Here is a 23,656-nt window from a genome sequence, read left to right as displayed (position 1 = left end):
TCAAGAACAGATAAACATTTATTATATTTATGAAACAGCTAGCACAATGAAAATGCCTTTCACCTTTTCCAATAGCATATCATACAGTTTCTAATAAGAGCTGTATGGCACCTCCTCCTACTAACTGCAACTTATAAACTTAGTCTACTCTGTCTTAGAGGATAGAGAGAAAGTATCAGTCCTGTAGCGCTAGTATCGATCAGATACCATTACCAGCGTTAGTATCAATACTACTGATATTTGGGTCGATATGTTATTAAATAACATAATACTGTAATGAGAAATTTCAAAAGTAGATGTATGCAGACTTAAAATATTATTACAGTTTGTATTTTTGAAACAAAGCACTAAACTAAAAAAATAAATGGGTGTTTTAACTCTTTATTGCTTGTAAATTAAATTCAGCAAGAACAACACGGGTGTTAGAGATGGTGTCCCCACACATCCCAGCTCTTCTCTTGCGATGGAGGGTGGGTACTATCATAGTCTCGTTTATCTTTAGAAAATCAGGTTAGTTTCTGCATGAACACTTAGGACGTAATCGAATTTTCATGGCAATGGTCTTGAGGGAGTAGTTCCAGCCCTTCCATGTACGCCAAATCACGTGGACATTTTCGTACGCGATGGCACCATTAGGCGCATACATGCCGTTTGGGTTAGTGGTGTGACACTGTTTGTACCAGAACCCACCCAAATATTGCTGAGCGCAGTTTTTATCCAACAGATCCTGATCTTTGTCGTAGGTGGTGAACTTCATGGAGTTGTGTTCAGATAAACTGTCCCCTGGAAGAAGAAAACAGGGAAAAGATGTGAGCGCAGTCAAGACTAAGAAGGTTCTATGGTCTTTTTTTACTTTTCTCACATGGGTTTGCATTTGTTATTTGGGTTTTGGGGTTTGACAGGAGTAGTTAATTTACTTGGAGGTAATATGTAGAGGAAATTAGTTTAGAACTTTGCCTCGGCCTTTATTTTCAGCAGTTAATTCCTAATTATTATCTTAACAATTGTCTCTTTAGCTGTTTTTCCTTTCAAAGGAAGAGAATGACTGTAATTTCACCATTTTGTATTTTTTTTTTCTGTTTTGATTCATTGCAGATCCTCTGTTTGTTTGCTTATGAGTCTCTTTACAGATCAAATACTGCACTTTGCAAACCATTAAGAAAAAAAAAACATTATTCAAATGAATAAGCTACACTGGCATATCTCTGGCATGTTCTTTCATTATTATAATTTTATTTTTGGTCAGGTTTAAAAATGATCCACAGTCTCTTGTGCCCGACACACTCCTCACCTGCTGCACCGCCAGTGAAGCTGCCCAGGTGAAGCTGATACCCAACAGACTCAGACTTAATTGAGAAGGAGGAGTACTGTGCGGAGCTGCGTTCTCCGTTCCAGTCCTCCATGTCGACCCGCAGCTCGTTCTCCTTCCTCATAGTCAGCAGGAAGATGTTTTCCAGACCTGGAAAGACACACACACAGCTCTGTTTCACTTTGCGTCGTGCACCAGCATCCTATTTCTGACACTGTTTCTTTCCCAGGCTCCGTCATTTCATCTCGCCACACCAAATTTAGATTAAAAGCAGCACAAGCACCTTGTCTTTAATGCATTTCTCCTTCCTGCACTCACCCAGCCAATATTCTCCAGCCACATTCCCAAACCCAGTCTTATAGTGCTTCCAGGGCCTGAAGAAGCTTTCAGTCCCATCGATCCTCCTCTGAAATACCTGAGAGGGAGAATACAAGACCTTTAATGTTTACTAACATTAAATACTATATATTTATCTAACAAGATCTTGGATCACCTCACACATCTTCCCAGTCAGGTTTTTTTGTTTGTTTGTTTGTTTGTTTGTTTTTAAATCATGTAATTTGAGGATTATCAGTTGGTCACATCTGCATTATCCACTGATGCCAAAAACATATATCATAATTTAAGATTTACTTTTTAATTTTTGCCCAGGTGCCACCACTCCAGAGGGTTTCATGAATTTCAGCTTGGTATTTTTGTGCTGACAAACAGACAAATGTCACCTATCACATAGCCCACCTCACTATGACACGACCCTTCTTACACTATGTAACACATATGAAGCTAATGTAAGCTGGAATTTAACAAGCTAAGACTTCAGGTCAGGGAAACACATGGCTGACTTTGTCCAAAAGGTAAAACACATTTGAAAAAGGAAATAGCAATCAGTGGGCTGCAAAGGGGAGCTAGTATGCACCAAAATCTGTATGGCATTGGGAAACATGAAGCACTTCAGTTTTCTGTGTATCATGTTTTATTCTGCAGCATGGTGACCCCCCCAAAACTCTGACATTTATTTGAAAATGTGATGATAGGATTTGATACTGACAGTCCATCTCCCTCCATCAGTGTCCATGTCGCAGTAGACATGCAGGGGAGTAGTGGGACCTCCTGGGTAGATTTTGTAGACCCCACTGGAGCTCGTGTTGTCATTGCGATATATGTCATCACAGTCAATGGGAAGGTAAAACTGGGAGCTGGAGTGGACTGAGGCCACAAGAACGAGCAGCGCTACGAGGAACGTCTCCTAGGGAAGAGGAAAGAGATTATAGCACCTCCAGTATCTACACTGGTTTCCTGTACCCTAGAAAAATGTTTGTCTTATTTATGATGGAAAATCATTGTGTTATTTAAATCAGTTTAGATATCTGTGCATAATGCAGCATATAAATTAGGTACTTAAACAGTAACGCAACTTTTTCTGCATTAATCATGCAGATATTTTGTTCTTTTGGTCGCCTCTTAAAAATACTTCAATATAACAAAATTTATTTATAGAACATAATCTTTGTTTTCAGTTCACAATGTCTCTGATACAGAAGTGCACGTAACAAAGTACAATTACTTTGTAACAAAGTATAATTACTTTGTTACTGTACTTAAGTAGAATTTTCAGGTATCTGTACTTTATTATTACATTTTCAAAGCAGGCTCCTTACCTGTAGTTCAAATGTATTATTTATAACCTTTACTCTCAGGAGTTAAAGTGGGCTGGAACGAGTGTAGTTGTAAGTTGTGATCGCAGTATTTCAGTGTAAAGCTAACGCTGCTAAAGAGGAGCGAGCAGCTTTTTAAGTGGCAGGTAATTTCAAACGTTTGTATCAGCTCAACAAAGATCAGCAAACTGTTAGTGTGTGCTGTTTGCTGCACAGTGTGTTGTTAGCTAAAGTCCAGCTGCTGTATTTTTTCATTTTTCTGTTTGGATATGGAAGCAACGTCACCATCAATGTAGACAATATAAAAAAAGTCACTTAAAAAATTCTCTTTCATTGCATGTGGCCTACATAACAGATGAAAGATGAGTGTATTCGTCAAAATTAGTATTTAGATCGGAAAAACATTTGTATTCTCATGTATTTATATTATTTCATTATTATATTAATATACAGTAATATCTCCAGAGCTACCGTTCAGCTACATTTGCATAAAAATAAGAATAGAATTGACCTTCAAATGTTGCTTTTTGTTGTCTCACTTTGAATATATATTTCAGAATCTGTACTTTTTCACTTGTACCTGAGAAAAGAAGTTCCTTCAGAACTTCAGCTTTTACTGGCATATTTTTTTTTAACACAGGTACCTGTACTTCTACTTGAGTAAGTGTGTAATTTTGCCACCTCTGCTCTGATACCACTAGTATCCAGCAGTGATGACATTTGGGGTTTCCCTGCAGGATGAGTCTGGTGTTTGCCATAAAGTTTTGCAATTATTTGTCTAACTTCTCTGGAGAACAGGGTGTTACACGGGCTCAGTGATTCCCCCACATTTGTTCTGTGCATGCGTCACAGAGAGTGAGTTCACAGGTCAGGCATCTGTAAACTGATGACACGTTGTCAGCGGAACTGGGAGTGCCTGCTAATGGTTAACTAAAAATATCAGGTAACAGGATAAAGTCAACAGTGGAAAGAGATTACTGGTAGCACATGTAGGTTATCTGTTAGCATGAGGTAGTCTGGCATTTTTGTTGATGTCTGCAGCCTTCAACCCCCCACCCACCACGACCCAAAACCCCCCTCTTTAATTCTCTGTTAAACTGAAACTGAGCTCATTTAGCAGATTATACCAAACCTGAGAGAAAAGAATATATTTGTATTTTTTCTGGAGTCTGTTTAAACTGAACGTGTCTAATAAACAGTACAGCTCTATTATTTATATACTTGTACAATTACTTGAACAATTTTCACACAAGTCAATTAAAGATACATCAATAACCTGTCAAACGCAGAATATACCATGTCATATCATCATGTCATCATATCATTTCAAATTTAAAGTTTTTTGTGTGCGTTAATGTGTAGCTTGCATTATTCTTACCTGCATCATCATAATGTGGAGGAGGGTCTCCTGTTCAGGTCAGTCTATGGTAAAAGATCTCAGAGGGACAGTTTTAAATAGTCCAAGCAGGGTCTGCCTGTGGAGTCATGTGACATGAGCGTTTGTAGACACCCACAGTCTGATAAAATATACTGGTCAATTATTGTTACATACATATCTAATTCTGATTTCTTTTTCTTTTTTAATGAGACAAACCAAAACTTTCTGGGTAGCACTTTTGTTTCAGCACAGCACAATTGTAACAAAGTGGTAATAGTACAGTAACAAGTTAGAATCAAGAAGGAAATAAAGTGGAAATTTCTAAATTATTAATTAATTATTAGTAATAACATGGTAGGAACAGTGGTTACAGTTGACTCCACTGAAATGTATCTAATTGGATAATAAGGGGCCAGAAACTGGGCGTGATAATGTGAAAATAAAGATTTGGTAACGAGGCAAAACCAGTTAGTAATAGTAGCAACAATGCTGATGTTTTAGCATACTTGGATAGTATTACTATACTATAGTGCTTAAATTAATCCTACTTTCTGCTCCCAGCATTCTGCTTTGCTTTAAAGAAAAAATTTAAATATTATGTTTAATACTCTGGATTATTAAACAGATATTTGACATTATCAAGTCGATATTCTGAAATGTGTCCCTTATACTATGAAGACGTTACTAAGACCATGTGAAAATGAAGATAAAGATCCAAGGATTTTTACTGAATTTTGACTCTTTGCCCTGAAGATGCCCAGAGAGCTTTCTCTTTTACTGACTGAAGGAAAAACTCTTTTTATAGTGTAATTTGAAAAAATCAAATCAAACAGGCATCCAACCAGCCTTGTGTCAAGTCTTTTAGCAATCAACGCTACAAAGGAAGAAGGTTATTTATAAGTGAAAAATGGTTGTAAAACCTCGTGATGACAAAGCTTCACTGTGCAGGCAAACAAAGGCAGAGGAATACGTTACAATCCTAGTTTTTCTACAGGCCATACTGCTGACTATAGAAGCTTGCTTCTGTCACTGGAAAAAAAAAATGCTGCCCTTGAAAAATTAGATTTTGCCATTTTCAGTTGCTTTTTCAGAACTGAGAGCTTGTAAGTAAAAGTTTTGGGAAACCTAACTCAAACTTTTAAGACACTAACATGAGCTTTCTTAATTGACTTCTGAATGCAAAGCAAATTTTCACCTCTGTGAAATTAAAAGTTAAGTTTTTATCAAGTGTTAATGTGAAAGTAACCAAGATTAGTGAGAAACAAAAAACAAGGTCACATTAGCTTTGTAGGAAACAGTTCCATCACTTTGAGATAACATTTATTATTTACTATTATTTAACTAAAATATGTGATTTCTGCTTTGTTAATAGCTTGAATTTTACTTTTCACTTAAGAAAAAGTGCCCTGAACCTGCAGTTTCTGTCATGGCCAGCAGGGGAGGGATGATTTAAAAGGAGCCATCCCGTTACTCCATTTATTACACAAACGTTCATCTAATGACTTAATGCTCTCAAACAAAGTCTTCTTTACTACAGCACAATGTTCATTTTGTTAATCATTGTCCTATTTAGAGTAAAATGTACAATAAAGTAGGTGACTGTCAGTCAGATTCACCCCCTGCTCCTCTACGCCTCCTCCTTCTCTTCCTTGCTTTTAAAGTTTGAAACGGTCTGGCTCCTGCCTACCTGGCACATCTTCTGCACATATCTCTCTGATCCTCTGACCGGTCATTTCTTGCTGTCAAGACTGAAACACCTGCGGGACGAGCGTTTCCTGTTGTGGTTACAAATAATGGAATAAATTGCCTCTCTATACTAAGCTGGCAAACACTTGAGATTTTTAAATCCCCTTTGAAAACAAACATGTTCTCCACGGGATTTAAAGATTAGTACCAGAGTTAGCTTCTAGTCAGTTTTTTGACATTTAATAATCTTTTTTTTCAGACTTTTTTAGTTTTATTTATTCTAAATTGCTCTAAAAATAAACTTGAATTGGACTGGATGTGCTGGGTCTTCTGTTGGACTCTTCTTTTGTCGACTGTGATCTGTGCACAGCTTGATTTGAGTCCATCATTCTCATGTTGATGTTTAGCGATGTTACTGGATTTTGTGTATTTCATAAACAGTAGAGTGTGTCACATGGGACTCAGCAGAGCATTGCTCAATAGTTTTATGTTTTAATTGACTAAAGGAAAAGGATCACAGACACAGGGACCTAATTTATTTTCCTTTGCAGAATTTCATGAGTAATTAAATCAATCTCAAACTGTTGAAACTTTTTCCTTCAGTTGTAAATCTGCTCCCTCGGCTTCTTTTCTCCTCGCTGGCAAGACGTTTCACTTCTGCCAAGCTCATCAGCAGGCTTCCAGGAGGATTGGGATCTACCTGAAGGACGTGGCAGCCGTTGATTTCCTCTGCGTCTGTTTCCTTATGTATGATACCAGTTTTGCCAACAGCTCTGTCGCTATCCCCCTATTCAACTGTAGCTTTGGCGCCTCGGCCTTCCTCCTCATCACGTGTGCTAGCATGGAGTTCCTGGTCTGCATCCTTGTTTACAGGTAAGTAAATGGTTTGTACTGGTCTGGGATTTTCCCTTCATATAAATACAAAATAAAAATAAATTAATAAATAAAATCCACATGATGAAAATGATAAAATAAACACACTTTATCAAATTCCTAATTACTATTAGGGTTTCTCAAGATTGTCAAGATTTTTGGAATTCACATTCTGCAGACAGTGCAGGGCACGCACATCATCTGCACAGTAAACTTGTTTTTTCTTTCCTGCTCCGATGAGGCAAACCTGGCAACCTTTGATCCCCAACGTCATGATCTGAAGTCAGCTCACCCAGTTCTGCAAATCTTAATATATTGCCATCTTCCAGCATATCCCAGTCTCCCTAATCTGCTCCCTGAAACAGTGACTGGTCACACAGAAACACCTGGTGCTTTATATACAGAATATCTACAGAACATCTGTCTCATCCACCATCTGCAAGGTTTTCAGGATCCAGTTCAACCTGAGAATAATTTGTACAAATATATCTTCCAATCATACAATTCAAAATATATAAATCATCCATTCATTTTTTTTCTGCTCGTCTAATTCAAGTTTGCAGTGGGGCTGGAGCCTATTCCAGCTGTCATAGGGAGAAAGGCTAGTTACACCACGGTTTTAACAGCTCTTCAGTCTAATGCAAGGCTAACACAGAGAGAAAGACAATCATTCACTCACCAGTTAGCTAAAAATGCATGTCTGAGGACTCTGGGAAGAAGCCAGAGGACCCACTGAGAACCTAGGATTCAGTCACAATGAAGACAGTACTGCAGCTGGAGCAAAACGTGATAATTTGGTAAAGAAATGTCATTTTTTAATGTATTATCAAACTTATCAATGCCATACCATATATAAACATTTATACATTATTCTTTTATTTACAATATTGTGGTTTCGAATACAGTATATTTCATGTAATGTACAGTAGTAAATGTGAATATTAGTATTCCTCACATAGTCTTGTCATAGTGACAAAAATATAAATGTAGCAACCATCCATCCATAAAGACATCCATACATCCAATGGATGGAATAATGGATCTAATAACTGATTATATGTAAAAAATGTTGGGCATGTAATGTAACAGTGTGTCATGTTGTCACGTTTACTGACTGATTTTACAGTCCTGTTTCCCTGGCAACATTCCTAATTTTCTGACCAAAATCGACTGCAGTGGAACTGAAGCAGTTACATCACTCGTAGGATGTACAGCAGCAGGTGTGGTGAATAAAGGGATCGATATTGTCTTATACTGTACAAATGTCAGGCCTTTCTGGATGTGGCTCCTTTTTATTTGATTGCTTGCACAGTTCAAACACTGGAGTTGTGATCCAGCTTTGTGTGTTTTGTGATGCTTGGGTTACTAGACAGTTAGCTGCCCTCTCTTTTTTCCTTCTGATCTGCCTACCAGAGGAAGTCGGGTCAGCGGTGGCTTGACATTAACGACACAGTTATTGATGGCTAATCTCAAACACAGAGACGCAATCAAACCCAGGGCCTTGTGAATGATGTTCCAAGAAAAGGTCAATGAAAAAGTGGATTCTTTCTGCTGTTCTCATATGTCTCTCTGTCTTTCTTTCATTTTATCTCAGTCTTGCTGCAGGGCTTCTGGTGGTGTATTGGCTCAGAGAAAAGGGGTGGGGATGAGGGGTGGGTAGAGAGGCTGCTGTTTTCCTGCCAGGTTTTGTTCGTTTCGACAAATAATCCATGTTAATAAATGGCCCTTGAGGATGTCAAATGCAGCTGGAGGAAAAGGGGAGATAGAAAGGAAGGAAGAAAAGGAGTGTTTGTATCCCTATTTGTAGCTAGGGATATTGGTTGAAAGTGCACCTAAAAGAGCCTTTAAGTTTGAGCTCCACAAGATTTTGAGGGATTCCCATTACCTGGTTGCTCTTTGAGTAACTGTTGTAGTTTATACAGAGGGATGTTTCAGACGAGCACATACAGTATTTCTTGTTGCTGTTTAGTAGGCAACTTAAGTAAGCTACTGTAAGCAAACTAGTTCCATTCTTAGTTGATAATGCAACACGTTTCCAGGTTTAACCCAGTGAGATCCGAGTCATCACCACTGATGACCCCAACCTGTACTTTCAGAATACATACAGTGCTTAAAATAAATTTATCACACCATCACCTAAAGTAAGGTTTAAACCAGCATTGGTAATTCAGTTTAACTTATGTTTATATAATGGTTAATCATCTAGTTTGTTCAAGTTATTAAATCTAAATGCTAAAACTGTTGTTGTCCAAAAGCAGAAAAAATAGTAAAGTAAATTATTATTATTTTGATTGAGATGACAAATTATAGTTATTTACTTACTGAAGAGGAAAAATCATTTCAGTGATTTGATGTTATGCTTGATTAGTTTCTGACTTCTCAGTGAAGTCCAGTGTGGCGGCTCAGATTTGGGCATAAAAATGTGAATTCGGTGAATATTCCATAACTTTTAGTTTTAAACAAGTTTTTGACCGATTTCTAAAATATTTGTGTTTTCCTGTTTTCCTGTTTTTCAGAGTCTTGACAGTTACAGGAAAATGACCATAATTCTCAGTTAAACACTTCAGAAAGTTATATCCATTGACAGTATTAGCCAACGCTCAGACATTTTGTGATGTATCTCTCCCAAATTACAGATCCTAAATCATTGTGATGGCATGAAAGACCATTGAAAATATCAGGCTTTCATCTTTGATAGTTGTTGAGATATTCATGCTCAAACGTTGCCACAGATTTCAAAGTGTAAAAAATTGGTTGCAAGTGGGTCAAAGGATGATTTTTCAGAAATATATATTTTGAAAACTATTTGATATATGAAGCTAAAATTTCACAGGACTCTTTGTATATGTTGAGACCTTATACCATATTGCAAATTGAAGATATTTGAGCTGAAAATGTCCTAAAACTTGGCTGAATAAGATGGAATTACCCACATATCAAAAACCCCTTAAAAAACTTATCTCAAAATAGTCCAGCTTGTCCAAAAAAACCCCAACAAAACAAACAAAAAACACACAGGTTAGGGTTGCTATCACTCATGATGACTTAGCTCTGTGATAAAAAGGTAAAAGGTAGTGCAAATACGGTAAGCAACCTGCTTTTTGTCACTGTTAACGTTTTAAATGTTCTATATGTTAGTTATGTTTTATGTCCTATGATGATTTATGTTGATTTTGCAGACAGTATAATAAAAAAATCCTTATGTTGATCCCTTTTTCTATAACCAGGCCTCTTTTTTTTAGCATCAGAAAACACACTTGAGGCAGCTGCCGTAGTAAAGTGCAGTCGCGGTTGATCGACAGCACACTTCCAGGTACCTCCAGGAAGTACCTGGACCCTGGATGTAGTCTCACCTCCTAAGCAATGCTGAAAATCAGGTCTAGGAATTAATTCTCAGAGCAGATGATCTGATGATGGCTGCACTTTACATTTTAACTTTAGTGGCCAAAACCCATTACCTTATAAAACTGTCATGGTGGACTGTCGAGCAAGCAGCTGCTTAATTATGCATTCAGTAGATGTGGAGCGGCATTACAATTCATCTGGAGTTTCGAGCCTGCAGATCAATACAAATTCTCTTTTTACTTCTGTTTTTAAACTCTGTCAACTTTTAATGGTAATATCTGAATATAGACCAACTTAATACTCCAATAGGTTTGTTTACCAGCTAATCTCTGACTGTGTTAGCTGGGCAGGTAACATACATGGAGCTTACAACTGAAGATTCAAATGAGTGAAACTGGAGGCAGCAAAGTGACTGAAACATACCATTCACACAGATAACTCCACTCTAAGTAAACATATGCAGCACTAAGTGTTGTGTTAACAAATGTGACAAAAATGAGCAAAATTCAAAATGAAGACACATTTCCTGTATGCTTTTTGAGTTATTTTGACACACAATGTTGTTTCAGATATATTTTTGTGCAAGTTTTTGTGCCCATAAACTAAATAGTTTTTTCAACAGTTAATTTCAGAAGTTATTTTAGTGTCATTTAACTGCAGTGACCTTGGTGCTTTTCCAAGTGTACACCACTGTATTGTATTATACAGTACTTCTTTATTCTTTCTAAGTCACACTCGTGTCCTCTTTTGCTTGAGTCCACCCGTAACTCATCTGTGTGAAATCACGTTATGTCAAGTTCCTTGACCTCGTTTAACAAGTGATCTTTAAAAAGCTGTAAAATGACAAAGTGAGCTGCAGAGGCTGTCCCTCAGGTCTGCAATGGCAAAAGCAGTGGCTGATGCCAGTGTAAATGCTCAGGCTCAAAACTACTGTATTTGTTATGGGTGCATAATGTGGTCTCTAATGTTTGTGTGGCAGAGAGTGTGTGGGGATGTGTGGATGTGGGGACGTCCACACACTCTGGTTGAATAACTACATCCAGTCAGTGTTCGTGTGCAGAGCGGTCACTTGAACGCTAACTAAGCTGCACCCCTGTGGGTAAGCACACAGGATTTGCCACGGAAGCTGTGATTCTGTCTTCGCTCAAGAAAATAATAAGTTAAATGATGTGCAAAAAGCCAAGGAAACATCAAGTGTGGAAGTGCATGAAAACAGTTTAAACACAGTAAAACACTGGCGATGTCTGACAGTATTTTACTGTGTTTAGTGGGACAAATTGTGTATCTCAACGTGTATTTGTGTCTTATAATGCCACACATGTCGTCCTACATTTAAAGCATGTTGAACTCTTGTAGCTCCTTCTGTGCTGAGGGGAAAGGAGGTGATATGTTCGACTGTTCGATCACAGCATTACGAATCGGCACCGCTCAATGTTGACGAAACATTACCACGCACGTTATCACGTGTATGATAATGACATAATAAGACACCCTGAGTGCAGGGTTTCTCTGAACCACTGGATGGCACTGCTCCTCCTCCCACAATTTCATTTCACCCACCACTCCCTCCCTCCATGTAGTCTGTTTCTCTCTCTCTCCCTCCCTCTCTTGCCCTTTCCTTGCGTCTCCTTATCTTGTGTAGGAGGAAGATTAGAATCGCCAGAGAGCACAACGAGGATTACCAGATCAATATCGGGGACAATCTTTCTCTCCCATCTCTTTTACATGGTCTATCCCTCCGTTTCCTTCTCCTCTCAGGCTCTGTCACTCACTTGCTCTCTGTGGTTAATTCCTATTTTCACCCTCTGCCCTTCAAGTCACTCATTGCTTCTGGGTGAGAGAGAGAGGCAGAGAGAGATAGAAGGAGAGAGGGATAGTAGGGGGTTGGGGGGGGTGAGGATGAGGGGAGCACCAATAATAAAGGAGACAGATACAGCTGAGTGAGATGGGGACAGAGATGAGAGATTTAGTTTCCTTTCACTCCACGGATGCTATTGATCCACTCTAACCTGCTTGCACACACACTCATAATGGGCAGCACTCTTAATTCATTACACAATGCCAAACAGACTGAGCTGAGGCTCGGTGAGGCAGCATATAACCCATTTTATACACAGATAGGTGAGTGACGCTGATGAAAAACACCTAAAGGTATTTTTCTGTCCTCTCAGACCGACTTGGGGCCTGAAGGAGAGGAGAGGAAAACGGAGAGGAGAGACGGAAAAGTCGGAAATAAACGCACAGGTGCACAGATCCATACAGGTTTAAAATAACAAGTGGAACGGAGGAACCTTGTTTGTCCACTTCCAGGGTACACGGAGAGGTGGTAAATGAAATCCCACGAAAAGGAGATTAGTCAATAGACTCAGGTAAACACTTATAGATATAGTGCAGCGCGTGTATGTGTGTATGTCGTGGGGAGGGCGGCGGGGTTGGGGGACTCATCTTTTATGTATGAGTGTTTGTTTAGCTGCACTTGCAGCTGTGCCTGGGTTGCTTCCCATTCTCGGTCAGACACGACTTTCTCTTGCCATAATTAAACACAGTGCTCCATTTAAAACTGTCTGACTGTCAACACGCAATGTTTACATTATAAAATGTCCCAACAATACATTCACAAACAGAGGAACATGATATTTGGTGAAATGACAGTAAAAAAACCAACAAACAGGAAATTATCTCATTACTTTTGCTGGGGCTCAGAGTTAATCGCATGAATGGACTTGCACACTTGTCTGTTTGCTTGCGTGTTTGCACATGGGTTTGCATGTGTGAACACTGTGTGTGTGTGTGTGTGTGTGTGTGTGTGTGTGTGTGACCAGCTTGCATCTCAGTTGGACACAGGAAATGGCTGTGTGTTTGGGAACAGTTGATGGTGAACCACTCTGTCCCAGGCAGAACTATATACCAGGAGGTGGCCAGCGCACACACACACACACACACCTACACACACCTACACACACACACACACACACACACACACACACACACTTCCTTTCCCATTTGCATAATGAACCAAAGAAAGGTCTAAACTAATGGCCATATCAGCAAGTCCAAATAGTCAAAAAGACTGATGTGAGTCACACTCGCAGATCCACAGACACAAATGAAATGTGGCTTTGCAGATGTGCATGTGTCTGTGCGTGTGTGAGAAACTCATTGATATGTGTGAGCAAAGGCGTGTTATTGGTTCCTACGGGCTCGTTTGGGGCTAATTAGAGAGAGTAATGAGATAAGAGGAGTGGGAGAGGGAGGCGATGCTCTGATGGATGTGGGGAAGGGGACGGCATCTCAATGAAGAGAGACTCTGTGGGAGGGAGAGAGATCAAATTAGAGGATGAAAGGGGAACAAGAGGCAAGGTAGCGAGGATGGAATAATGCAGGGAATCAATAATGTGGGCTGAGCGGGAACCTCGCCTGTAGTGGTTCAGTGAAGGGGAGGTCCCGGACAAAGGACACAGTATATTCCAGGAGCTCAGGGTTAGTCCAGTATCAGGTAATAAGTCAGAAAAGCACACATTTCCTGCACCTAGTGATATATACACTGAAGTACCTCTCTGAAGACCGAGACCTGTGAAAAAATAAAAAATAAAATCAAACAAAACAAGCACTATAGCGTTATAGAACAGCTTTTAGCGGCAATAATTTGAAGTAATTGCTTTCTGTTATTTCTTTATCAGTTTTTGTGGAGGACTTTGGCCCATCTTCTTTACATAAAGAAAATAAAAAAGACTGGGGTCATTTGTTTATGCACAGCTCTCTTCACATCACAAGGTTTCAGGTTGACGTCTGGACTTTGCCTGTGTCATTGCAACACCTTGATTCTTTTCTTTTTCAGCCATGCTGTTGTAGATTTGCTGCTGTATCTGGGATCATAGACCTGCTGCATGACCCAATTATACCCACTTTTCACCTATCAGACAGATTTCATGGTCGACTCATTGACTGAAGCATGTGCCTATGTTCTTTCGCTACAAAACAAATCACACCTCCACCACCGTGCTTTGCAGTTAGTATGAGCTGTTTGTGTTTATGAGCTGTGTTTGGTTTTCTTCGGTTACTTACCATCCAAGTATGAACAAAGTGGATAATCTCATCTCTGCTGCAGAAATACTTTGTTTGCTTCTTCGTTTTAAGTGGCTTAATATGAGGTGAGTCACTAATATGAGTACTGTGGAAAAATAAAAATAAAGAGCTTGAGGACAGCAGAGTTTGTTTATAATAAGAAAAACTATATTCCTCTCCTTAGAGGAGGCTGAAGAATCAGGAGAATAGAAGAGTGCAGAGGTCCTTGCTTGTTACACTGTGAGGTAGAGCCATAGGTGTGAGGTCAGTGAGAATCTGTAGCTGAGAGACAGAAGTGACAGAGTGACTCATGCATCCAAGCACTGTTTTCCAACTGCCCTGATGCATGTAGTAGGCCTGTGTATTATTTCAATAGTACACTTGTTTGGCACAGATAACCTACACCTTCCATGTAGTTCCTTTTTTCCCCTCTGGTATTGTAATGCATCTATCTATCTATCTATCTATCTATCTATCTATCTATCTATCTATCTATCTATCTAATTATCTAATTATCTAATTATCTAATTTCTATAGTATTTCTGCTGCACCTCAGTACCAAAGGAGATGTGAAAAATTCCATCCATGTTCACCTATACTGCAACCAGCCACCAGGGGACAACTGAACAGGACGTGACTATGTTATCCATCTTTATATACAGTCTATGGTTTCAGCTTTCTAATTCACTTGAATGAAGTGAGGTGATATTTCGAGCTTAAGAGCTGGGTTCTTGCCAAGACAACAGCAGTGATGAACTGTCCTGTGTTATGTGAGCTGATATTTTTAGACTTTTAATGTTACACAGCAAGTGGAACTGTATTATATGCAAATTGGTGGACTCTCCTCAGCTCATGCAGGATACGCATATTTGTACGCAGGACACAATCCAGCTTGAAAACTCTGTCATCATAACTCATATGAAAGGCGACTGCTGCTGTCTGCATAAAGTTTATGTTTCCCCAGTGATTCTACAGTGTTGTCTGTGTGGACTTTATTTCTTGCATGCCTGTCATTTATATTGTCATTCAAGTACAAATAAATTTAAATATAGAGGCTTTGGTGTTCACTGTAATTTAATTTAACCCTGAACTATTCAAAACCATTAGATTAAATTACACCTAGACCTATTTAATTGTATTTTAAAGTTTTCTTTTCTCAGATGTCTGATTTGAATTAAACAAAAAGTTCTCGGGAGCAGGTCCAGATATTGAACATGTCTGACAACTACAGAGGCGTGACAAACATGAATAACTTGAATAAATGATTTGTGAAGCATAACAAATGCTTCCCTAAAGGGCAAAGAAGCTCACTGAATGGTTTGATGAGTATGAAAGTGATGTGAGTCATGCCTTCGCTGTATATACATTGGTTAGTTCAGACCGAATTACAGGCAGCAAGTGTTCACTTTTCATCTCAGCCTCGAGTCTGTGGAACGAATGAGATGTGCTGGATTCCTGACTACGGTATCAGAGATGATATCTCCAACTTGGCATGTCAACAAGCTGCATGAAGCACAGCTGCAAAGATCAGAAATGCATAAACCCTACAGTCACTGACCCTTCATCTCAGTAAAGATACAGTATGTGATACCAAAACAAACCAACGCAAAGAGTTTTCTAGGTAAAAAACAGCAGAAAAAAAATTCCTCCTACCTTGTGAATTAAATCATCTGAAGTCAGTTTAACAGAATTAAACAGATCTGCAGCTCTAAAAGGGGACCTTTGCATCCAAATTAGATTTTTGGATAACTGAGTCAGAAAATTTATAATTAAACTTTTCCAACTTGTCACAAACTTAATGTTTTGCTACTTTCAACTCAAAAGAAAAGCAACATAAAATCATTTGCATTATACAGTGTTCACTTGTATCTAATGCTGTACAGCACGGGTGTCAAACATAAGGCCTGGTGGCCGGAATCGGCCTGGCAAAGACTCCAAACTGGACGTCTTTGGAAAATGGTTGGATCCACGGTAAAAAAACAAAAAAAGAAAGAAAGAAAAAAGAAAACTAATGTTAGTTACTTTTGATTAACATAAACTATCTGTTACAGAAAGGACAGTTTCGCTGGTGCGGCCTACTTAAGATCAAAATGAACTGCATGTGGCCCACGATGTAAAATGAGTTTGACTTTGCTGTTATAGAGAATATGATCAAAGAACACTGGCATATTCTTGAAGTGGACCATTATCTGTAGGTAAAACACGGTCATACCTCTGGGGCACACAGCTGAATATATTTAGTAACAGCAGCAGGGGGCGACCTCTGTGGGTGAAAAATAGTCACAAATTGATCTATAATAATGGAAAATGACTCATGTCTCCCTTATTATATGCCCTTTAAATTTCCTGATCAATAACTGTGCTCAGTCACTGGCTTCACGTCTTGTTGAAGACAACATGATGCTAATTTTGTAAATTGTATTGCTCATAAGTCTTTTGAAGAAGGATAAAGAAACATTTGTTTTACCCCATATGGTGAAACTATATGCCTGGTTTCTTTGTTGAATTTTCTTAATACTTCCAAAAGCAAATGAGAAATTTACATGAACAAAGATTTATGTAAAATTATTATAAAATCAGTTTTTCTTTAGGTTTTGTTGGCATATTTCAGCAGAGCATCATTGCTGTTGCCTTATTTATGCAGTTTGGTGTAAACGATCATCCTGTAACCTCAACACCATATAATAATTAGTCATTCCTATAACTCTAATAATAACTATGAATTCACTTTGGTCAGGGTCAAACCTGGGATTGTCGGGGTTTCTTCTGATTTCTCAAAAACAAAGTAGGTAAATTCTCATGTTGGTGGCTTACATCCTGATCCTGAGGTGCTGCACATTGGCTGCACCTTGCTTCTTATACTTTTGATATATAATATGCAAAGCTGGAGCGTCTCTACATGGATCAATGAAGATATATTTTATGCCTATCCTAGTTGCAGTAGTAGTAGCATTTATTATTTAGCAGCATTTCTTATAGTGACACAAGTGACTGCAGACAACACGTCTCCATGTGTCACAATTTGGCAGCTTCTTCTTAGGTTGCAGTTTTGTGAATGAAACTTCCCCCCACTTTTCCTGGAGAACAAACACACACCTCCTTATGAGCAAATTGTTATAATTCGGAAAGCAACGTCCTTGCGTGCGAACCAAGGACATGATTGTGTGATTGGCAGGCAGCCTTGTCTACCTATCAAAACTAATTGCCTTTTTTCATTAGGCTCTTCTCATTGAAAACCTTTACAGTTTGAAGTTTAATCTCCAAATACCATTCAGCATCTAGTGTTTACTGGCTAACGGATATGAATAAAGACATTTTTAGACTAATTGAAAATGAGATGTTGCATTTCAAGGGGATGATCTAGATAAAATAAATTTCCTAGTCTATTGCCTCTGTATAGTAATTATGCTTACACAAAACAAATTCATAGCTTGTGTATCAATTGCTGCAACTCCTAATTTACATCACTATTACTTTCAAAATTCCCCCAAACCAGCACAGCATCACACAATCAGACCTGTGAATTTCAACAATTTCTAGTGATGTTCCTTCTCACAACACAACCAACCAAACCTCGGTGAGGGGGGACATCATTAGTGCTCTTGCTGGAAAGCTTCCCATGGAGGTCCCTGAAGAGAAGATCCAGGTGACAATAAGTGACAAAGACAACGCAGCTGACATCTCTATGAATGTGCGAGAGAGAGACTGAGTAAGGGGTTTACCACTGGTACTGGAGCTTGATTCTAATTGGCTGGATTTCCCTCCCCAATGTGCAAGGGCTTCTATTAATAGAACAGCAGACGAGCCCGGGTGGAACCTTATGCCTCTCTTTTCTCTCTCAGACCCCCGCATCCTCTTCATTGCTCGTTTACACCCAAGCAGGAAAACTATCTGCCACTTCCCTGACCTCTTCCTCCCACCAGCCCATGTTTTCCTCTCAGGCTAGTCTTTCAGCCTGTGTCCTTGTTAAATAGGCTGATCTCTCCATTATTAATTAAACATGATCATGTCTCTCTGTGTGCTTTGCTTTGCATCGGTGTGCCCCACTATCTCCCAAATCGGGATTGCGTTTCTCTTCCAAAGGTCTCTCTTTTTGTATTTCCTTCCTCACTTTACCTCTCCTTATTCTGTTTCCTTCTCTCCCTCTTCTGTTCCCCTCAGGTGGTCTCTTTTTAACAGCACTAAATTATTCAACAGGCTGATTTCCGCCCAGGAGACAAAAAGCCAGGGGATACTTGGACAGATAGAGATGAATAAATAAAAAGATAAAAATGATATATCCACCTGTCTATTCCTTGCGGAGCAGCATTTTGTCCAAGTCGTGATTGTGTGTCTAAATGCACAGTGTGTGTGTGTGTGTGTGTGTGTGTGTGTGTGTGGGCGTGTGAGACTGCATCGCTGTGTGGAATTCCGGCAGGTCTTCCGGAGAGGTGCTTCCACTATGCAGAAAATCTGAGCCAATGATGGTGATAGATGGGGAGAAGGGAACCTTGTAGCAGGGACCATGCCAAACTGACTGGGGCCCTGCCAAAGACAGCAGGGAGGTGGCCAAACAAAGGAGCAAGAGATAGATGGTAAAAGTGAGACATAAAGGTGGAGGTGCACAAAGCAACTGGAGTAAATTTTCCAGGAGTCTGTCTGCCTGCAGTCTATCACCGAGATGTGCATTCAACAATATGTTCACTTGTCTCAGAAAGCAGAATAAAAATGTGTGCCACGCTGTTATGTAAGGTGTCTGCAAGGATAACATCACAACCTGCAATACCAGACAACGACTGTGGTTTACTGCATGCAATAGGCAGCAATGACACAATACTGACACAAGAATTCATATATATATATTTGTGTGTGTGTGTGTGTGTGTGTGTGTGTGTGTGTGTGTGTGTGTGTGTGTTTGAAAAACCTCCTGCTACCTGTGTTTTTAAAAAGTGCAACCATTATTGGATGTGAAGATGACACTAAATTATGGGTTGGTAATTTCCTGTGTGGCTGCCAGGAAAGAGCTGCACAATTTGGTACTAATTATAGGGGAAATAAAAGCAGTGTCCATTAGGTACAGTTACTTGCTAATCTAATTTTACTGGATAGATAAAAGCCTGATATTTCCCTATTATTAGTTCCAAATTAGTTTTACATGGAAATTCTTGAAAATTAGAACCTTAACCAGCTTTTCTTTTGAGGGTAACTCAGGAGCACACAAATCATTTCTGTTAAACTATTTGAGATAATAGTGTCTGCAAAGAAGATGACTCACAGGCTTAAGAAAATAATAAAAGCTGTCTTTATGGTGCACCAAAAACAATATGCTATTTCCCTCTTATTTTCTTAGAAACTTGAATATAAATGATAAATATTAGAAGGATTCTGACCTTCAGGTCTGAGAAAGGTCTGAAGCCTGGTTGTACAGAAATCTGTGGAAAAATAACTATAGGACTCACTTTTTCGTAAATAAAAACCTTTCTCATGAGTTTAGTGTAATATTAACTAAATGCAACTTAATGTTTGCTTTTTTGGTTAAATTTAAGATCAAATAAGTGTTTTAGAGCATACTTAATTTGTGCTTGACAAGCATCTGAGAGTGCAATGTTCTTGGTTCCTCACTCAGATTCATCTCTCATTCCCTATGTCCAGTTTCAAAAAACAAGATAGCAATGGGTAAAAAGGTCAACTCAAGGCTTCAGAACTGGTTTGAGGCTATTTTGGGATGAATCATGGAGGTTGCATTTATCTTTAGAAAAAAAGGCTAATTTTAATTCAAATATTCTAATTCTCAATTTAAAATGTGGCGTTCCTCAAGACTCTATCCTTGGCCCACTCTTGTTTGTATATGTTTCCTGATCAGATCAGTCATAATCATGACATTGCCATTACAGCTATGCAGATGACACAGAGTTATATGTCCCTCTCCAATCCCAGTGACAATTTATTTACCTGTACTTTTACCTGACAATAAATCCAATATATTAGTTACCTTTCTAAAAATTCTAGTGCCCGAGACAACAGTAAGATTAACTCACTGATCAAAACGTCAAGCCTTGCACTCATAACAAGGGAGTGATTTTTGATACTGTGCTCCCTTTCAATGCAGATGTAAAAATAAATAAATAAAAAAAATAAAAAAAATTGTCCAGTCATGAAACTGTTGGCTTAAACAAAATTAGATCATTCTTGTCTGTCACAATTTCCACAAAGTCATGCATGCTGTTATATTTTTTTTCCTTTTCTTGACTTGGATATTGCAATGCTCGACACACAGTGTCAGTGAGATGCCATGTGTAGAAATCTGCTATATAAGTTTATTACAACTATTATTGTTCTTGTAGTTGTTCTATGTGAAAACATAAGATTTAATGCTGCATCAACAGACTGAATGATTGTTCTTCTGATCGCTTGTATGATAAATCCAAACATCAACCTGCAGCTTTATACCGGCTTTATACCAGGATTGTTTGTGTGTGTGTGTGTGTGTGTGTGTGTGTTTGTTTGTTTTTTAGCCACAAATGGACCCTTTGGTTCGCTTATTTCAGAGCCAGCTTTTAAAAAGCAAAAACACTCTAAACTACATGCCCATATCCAAGCACCAGACAAAGCTAATTGGCATTCACATCATGACTCAGTAAAAGCAAACAGGACTTAGTTTGGATATGATGGGAATTTGATCCCCCCCCCGCCCAAAAACAACAGGACTGGAAAGGCTACCACCATGAATATACATCATTCAAAAAAATTAATTCCTCTTTTGCTTATCCACATCGTTTGATGGAAACGAAAATCATCGATGTACGGGGGATTGAATTTAAAGTCAACCTGAAAAATCAAAGTGAAGACATGATGCGGCAGGTTAGTTTATTTCATTTCAGTCAGGTAAGTTAAAACGGTACTCTGTTCCTTAACTGATCAGATCAGTATTACAAAGTTTAATTGACCTCATTGTGTACTCTGTTTGAAAAGTAGGGAGTAAAACTGCTGAATGGCTCAGTATGAAGTGGGAAGCAGGTGAGCAGGCAGGTGAGGAAGGTCAGGTCAACAGCAAAATAAGAGTATGATGTGAAGACTGCATACAAAGTCTGCATCCGTGCAGGTTTATTAAGCACAATCTTCACCAGCACACCACCTGCCTTGTTTTCCAGATGGATGGTGTGTCACACACCTACAAATAGAAGTTCCCTATAGTTATTTCAGAGGCAGTTCCTTACTAATAAATAACATGAAATGACTTTGTTGGAAGTATAAAAAAAAAGGGGGGATATTGGCAGTGCTGCGTGTTTGGAGGCAGAATCTGTGGAATAATACATCCATCTGATAGCAGTATAAATCACCACAGATGCTCGAAGCTTCTGTTTCCATCTGAAAAAGGTGAAGGTTTCTTACAGCCTGCCAGTGGCTCATTTCCAATCTCCACCCTAAGGGCCCAATCAGTAAACCCTCACAGACTTAACTGAAGTCACCTGGTAAATGATTGAGTGCCACAGGCTGCACGAGCTTGAGAAAGTGTAAACAGAGATCAGGCAGTATTTGTTGACATGTACAGTTTTAAGAAAAATCCTGTTGGATCATATCTGATTAAACAATATATGACTTTCATCGTCTTGCCATCACAAGAAAAGCAACTGTACACAATTAAAGCTATAAAATTGCTTCATAGTTTTATCTTCCTTTTCCTTGTAATGCGGTGGAGTGGCTGATTATGCCATTGTTTGTTTACTGTTTAATTCTCCCAGGCTTTCCCTGGTAAACGTTTAAAGTCACAGCGCTATGAACTGTGGGTAATTCCCTCAGGCAAAGTCTGTAGAAACGCAGACTTGTTGAACAGGAAAGTGTGCATAAAGGGCTTAAAACGTCTGCAATAGAGAGTGCTCATGCATTGCCGATTTAACAGTGGGATAGCCCTGAGCTCTCAAGGATTGAAGGGGAACGTGTCTCAAAGTCTGTGAGTGTGGGCATTGAGATTGAGCCAGCATGCTTGTTCCAAAAGACTTAATTAAGAGACACTTTGCATTTGCAAGTGGAAAGTGAATTGGAATTGGGTCACTATATTAAGTCATAAGAGAAAGAGTGTAGCAGTAAAATGATATTCTCAGACAACAGGACTTGTCTGCACTTGGCCGGAATTATCGTGATGCTGAATATTTCTGATTCTGTAAATAAAAATGAATTCAACTAAGAAATCACAACTGTTAAATGTGATCAAATATATCATGGTCACATTCACATGTGTAATGTAAGTAAATCTGTTAATGCAGTTAAACCTCTGTGTGCCATCCTGTCCCTAGAGTAGTTCTAGGAGAACTCCCACTCAGACAAAGTCAAACCCCAAACTGTGGATGTCCTGGGGTGTGGTGCCTGTTTTCTAGTGGTCACCTGATCTTCACACCCACGCACACGCACCTGTGGCTCATCACGGCTGACAAACACCAACCAAACTTAAGGCCTGACTGGCGTGGTGTTCCTCTCTGGAGCGTTGTACGTACTAGTGTTAGTGTAGCCCGGTTTAGTCTCTTGTTGTTCTCCCTGTATTCCTGAGTGTTCCTCTGACGTCTGTCTCCATCTCCCTTGTATAGACTTTCTGGGACCTGAACCTGTCTTTCCTGGACCCTTCCCAGTTGACCGTGAGTGAGAGTGAGCACGGTGTTGGAGTGGACGGTGTGGAATCTGGATTTGGACTGTACATAGTGGAGTGTGAGCGTGTGTTCCCCTTTTCCCAGCCCTGGACCTACACTTGGACCCCTCTTTTCCCTGCCTCACTATATATGTACAAACCCACTTGTTTGATTGCATAGTTTTGAGTTCAGCGCCAGAAAACAGGAAAAAAAACTACAAAGCTTACAATCTGATTGGTCTCCTTTGGGTTTCCTGTATTAGCTGAAAAGAAACCATGATGTCAGAACATCTGGTGAAGCTGATTCATAAAATGTAGGCTGCCAACCGTTAACATTTTGGCTTTTTTGCATCTTGGGATTTTTTTTTTTCTTATAATGCAAACATTTGGTATGAAGGGAGAAATGAACTGTTTTTGTTCCAGGCTGTGAACCCCTCTTTTTACCCTCTAAAGTGGAGAATGTTAACATATGAGTCTGCAAGAATTGACTCACTTCTATAGCCAGCCTCAAGTGGCCACCCGAGGAACTGCAGTTTGTCAGAGCTCACAGCAGCTTGCTTCTTTTAGTCCTGCTGTTTGCAAATTGAAAGATGGAGCAGTTTTGCTCAACCAAAGACTAATATGACCACATTTTGTTGCACATGCTTGTTCAGTTGTTCCAGTTTTGTCACTTGAATTATACTTCTTGCCATTACAACCTGAATGTAAAAACCTCATTTAGACCTGTGTATAATTGTTGTAATTAA

General features: G+C 39.2%; 1 protein-coding gene across 1 annotated transcript; it reads right to left on the bottom strand.

The window, feature by feature from the left end:
* On the bottom strand, positions 1 to 4,457 carry LOC100698800 (microfibril-associated glycoprotein 4). The gene is made up of 5 exons (XM_025908293.1): positions 4,343 to 4,457; positions 2,358 to 2,555; positions 1,628 to 1,724; positions 1,292 to 1,459; positions 1 to 783 (listed from the first exon to the last, which is right to left on the bottom strand). Exons 1-5 carry the CDS (start codon positions 4,352 to 4,354, stop codon positions 512 to 514), a joined length of 747 nt encoding a protein of 248 aa, XP_025764078.1. The 5' UTR covers positions 4,355 to 4,457; the 3' UTR covers positions 1 to 511.
* Between the last annotated feature and the right edge of the window lie 19,199 nt (positions 4,458 to 23,656).

Source organism: Oreochromis niloticus, linkage group LG6 (assembly GCF_001858045.2).
Source record: "Oreochromis niloticus isolate F11D_XX linkage group LG6, O_niloticus_UMD_NMBU, whole genome shotgun sequence".
NCBI lineage: Eukaryota > Metazoa > Chordata > Actinopteri > Cichliformes > Cichlidae > Oreochromis > Oreochromis niloticus.
Note: the sequence above shows the minus strand (reverse complement) of the source record. Positions and strands in the feature narration are given on the sequence as shown.

Bases quoted from the DNA above. Each gene is read 5' to 3' on its own strand.
- LOC100698800 (XM_025908293.1), bottom strand. The intron at 1,725-2,357 runs GTCAGTATCAAA...TCTCCCTCTCAG, and splicing joins CTGATGGAGGGAGATGGACT to GTATTTCAGAGGAGGATCGA. The intron at 1,460-1,627 runs GTGAGTGCAGGA...GTGTCTTTCCAG, and splicing joins GGCTGGAGAATATTGGCTGG to GTCTGGAAAACATCTTCCTG.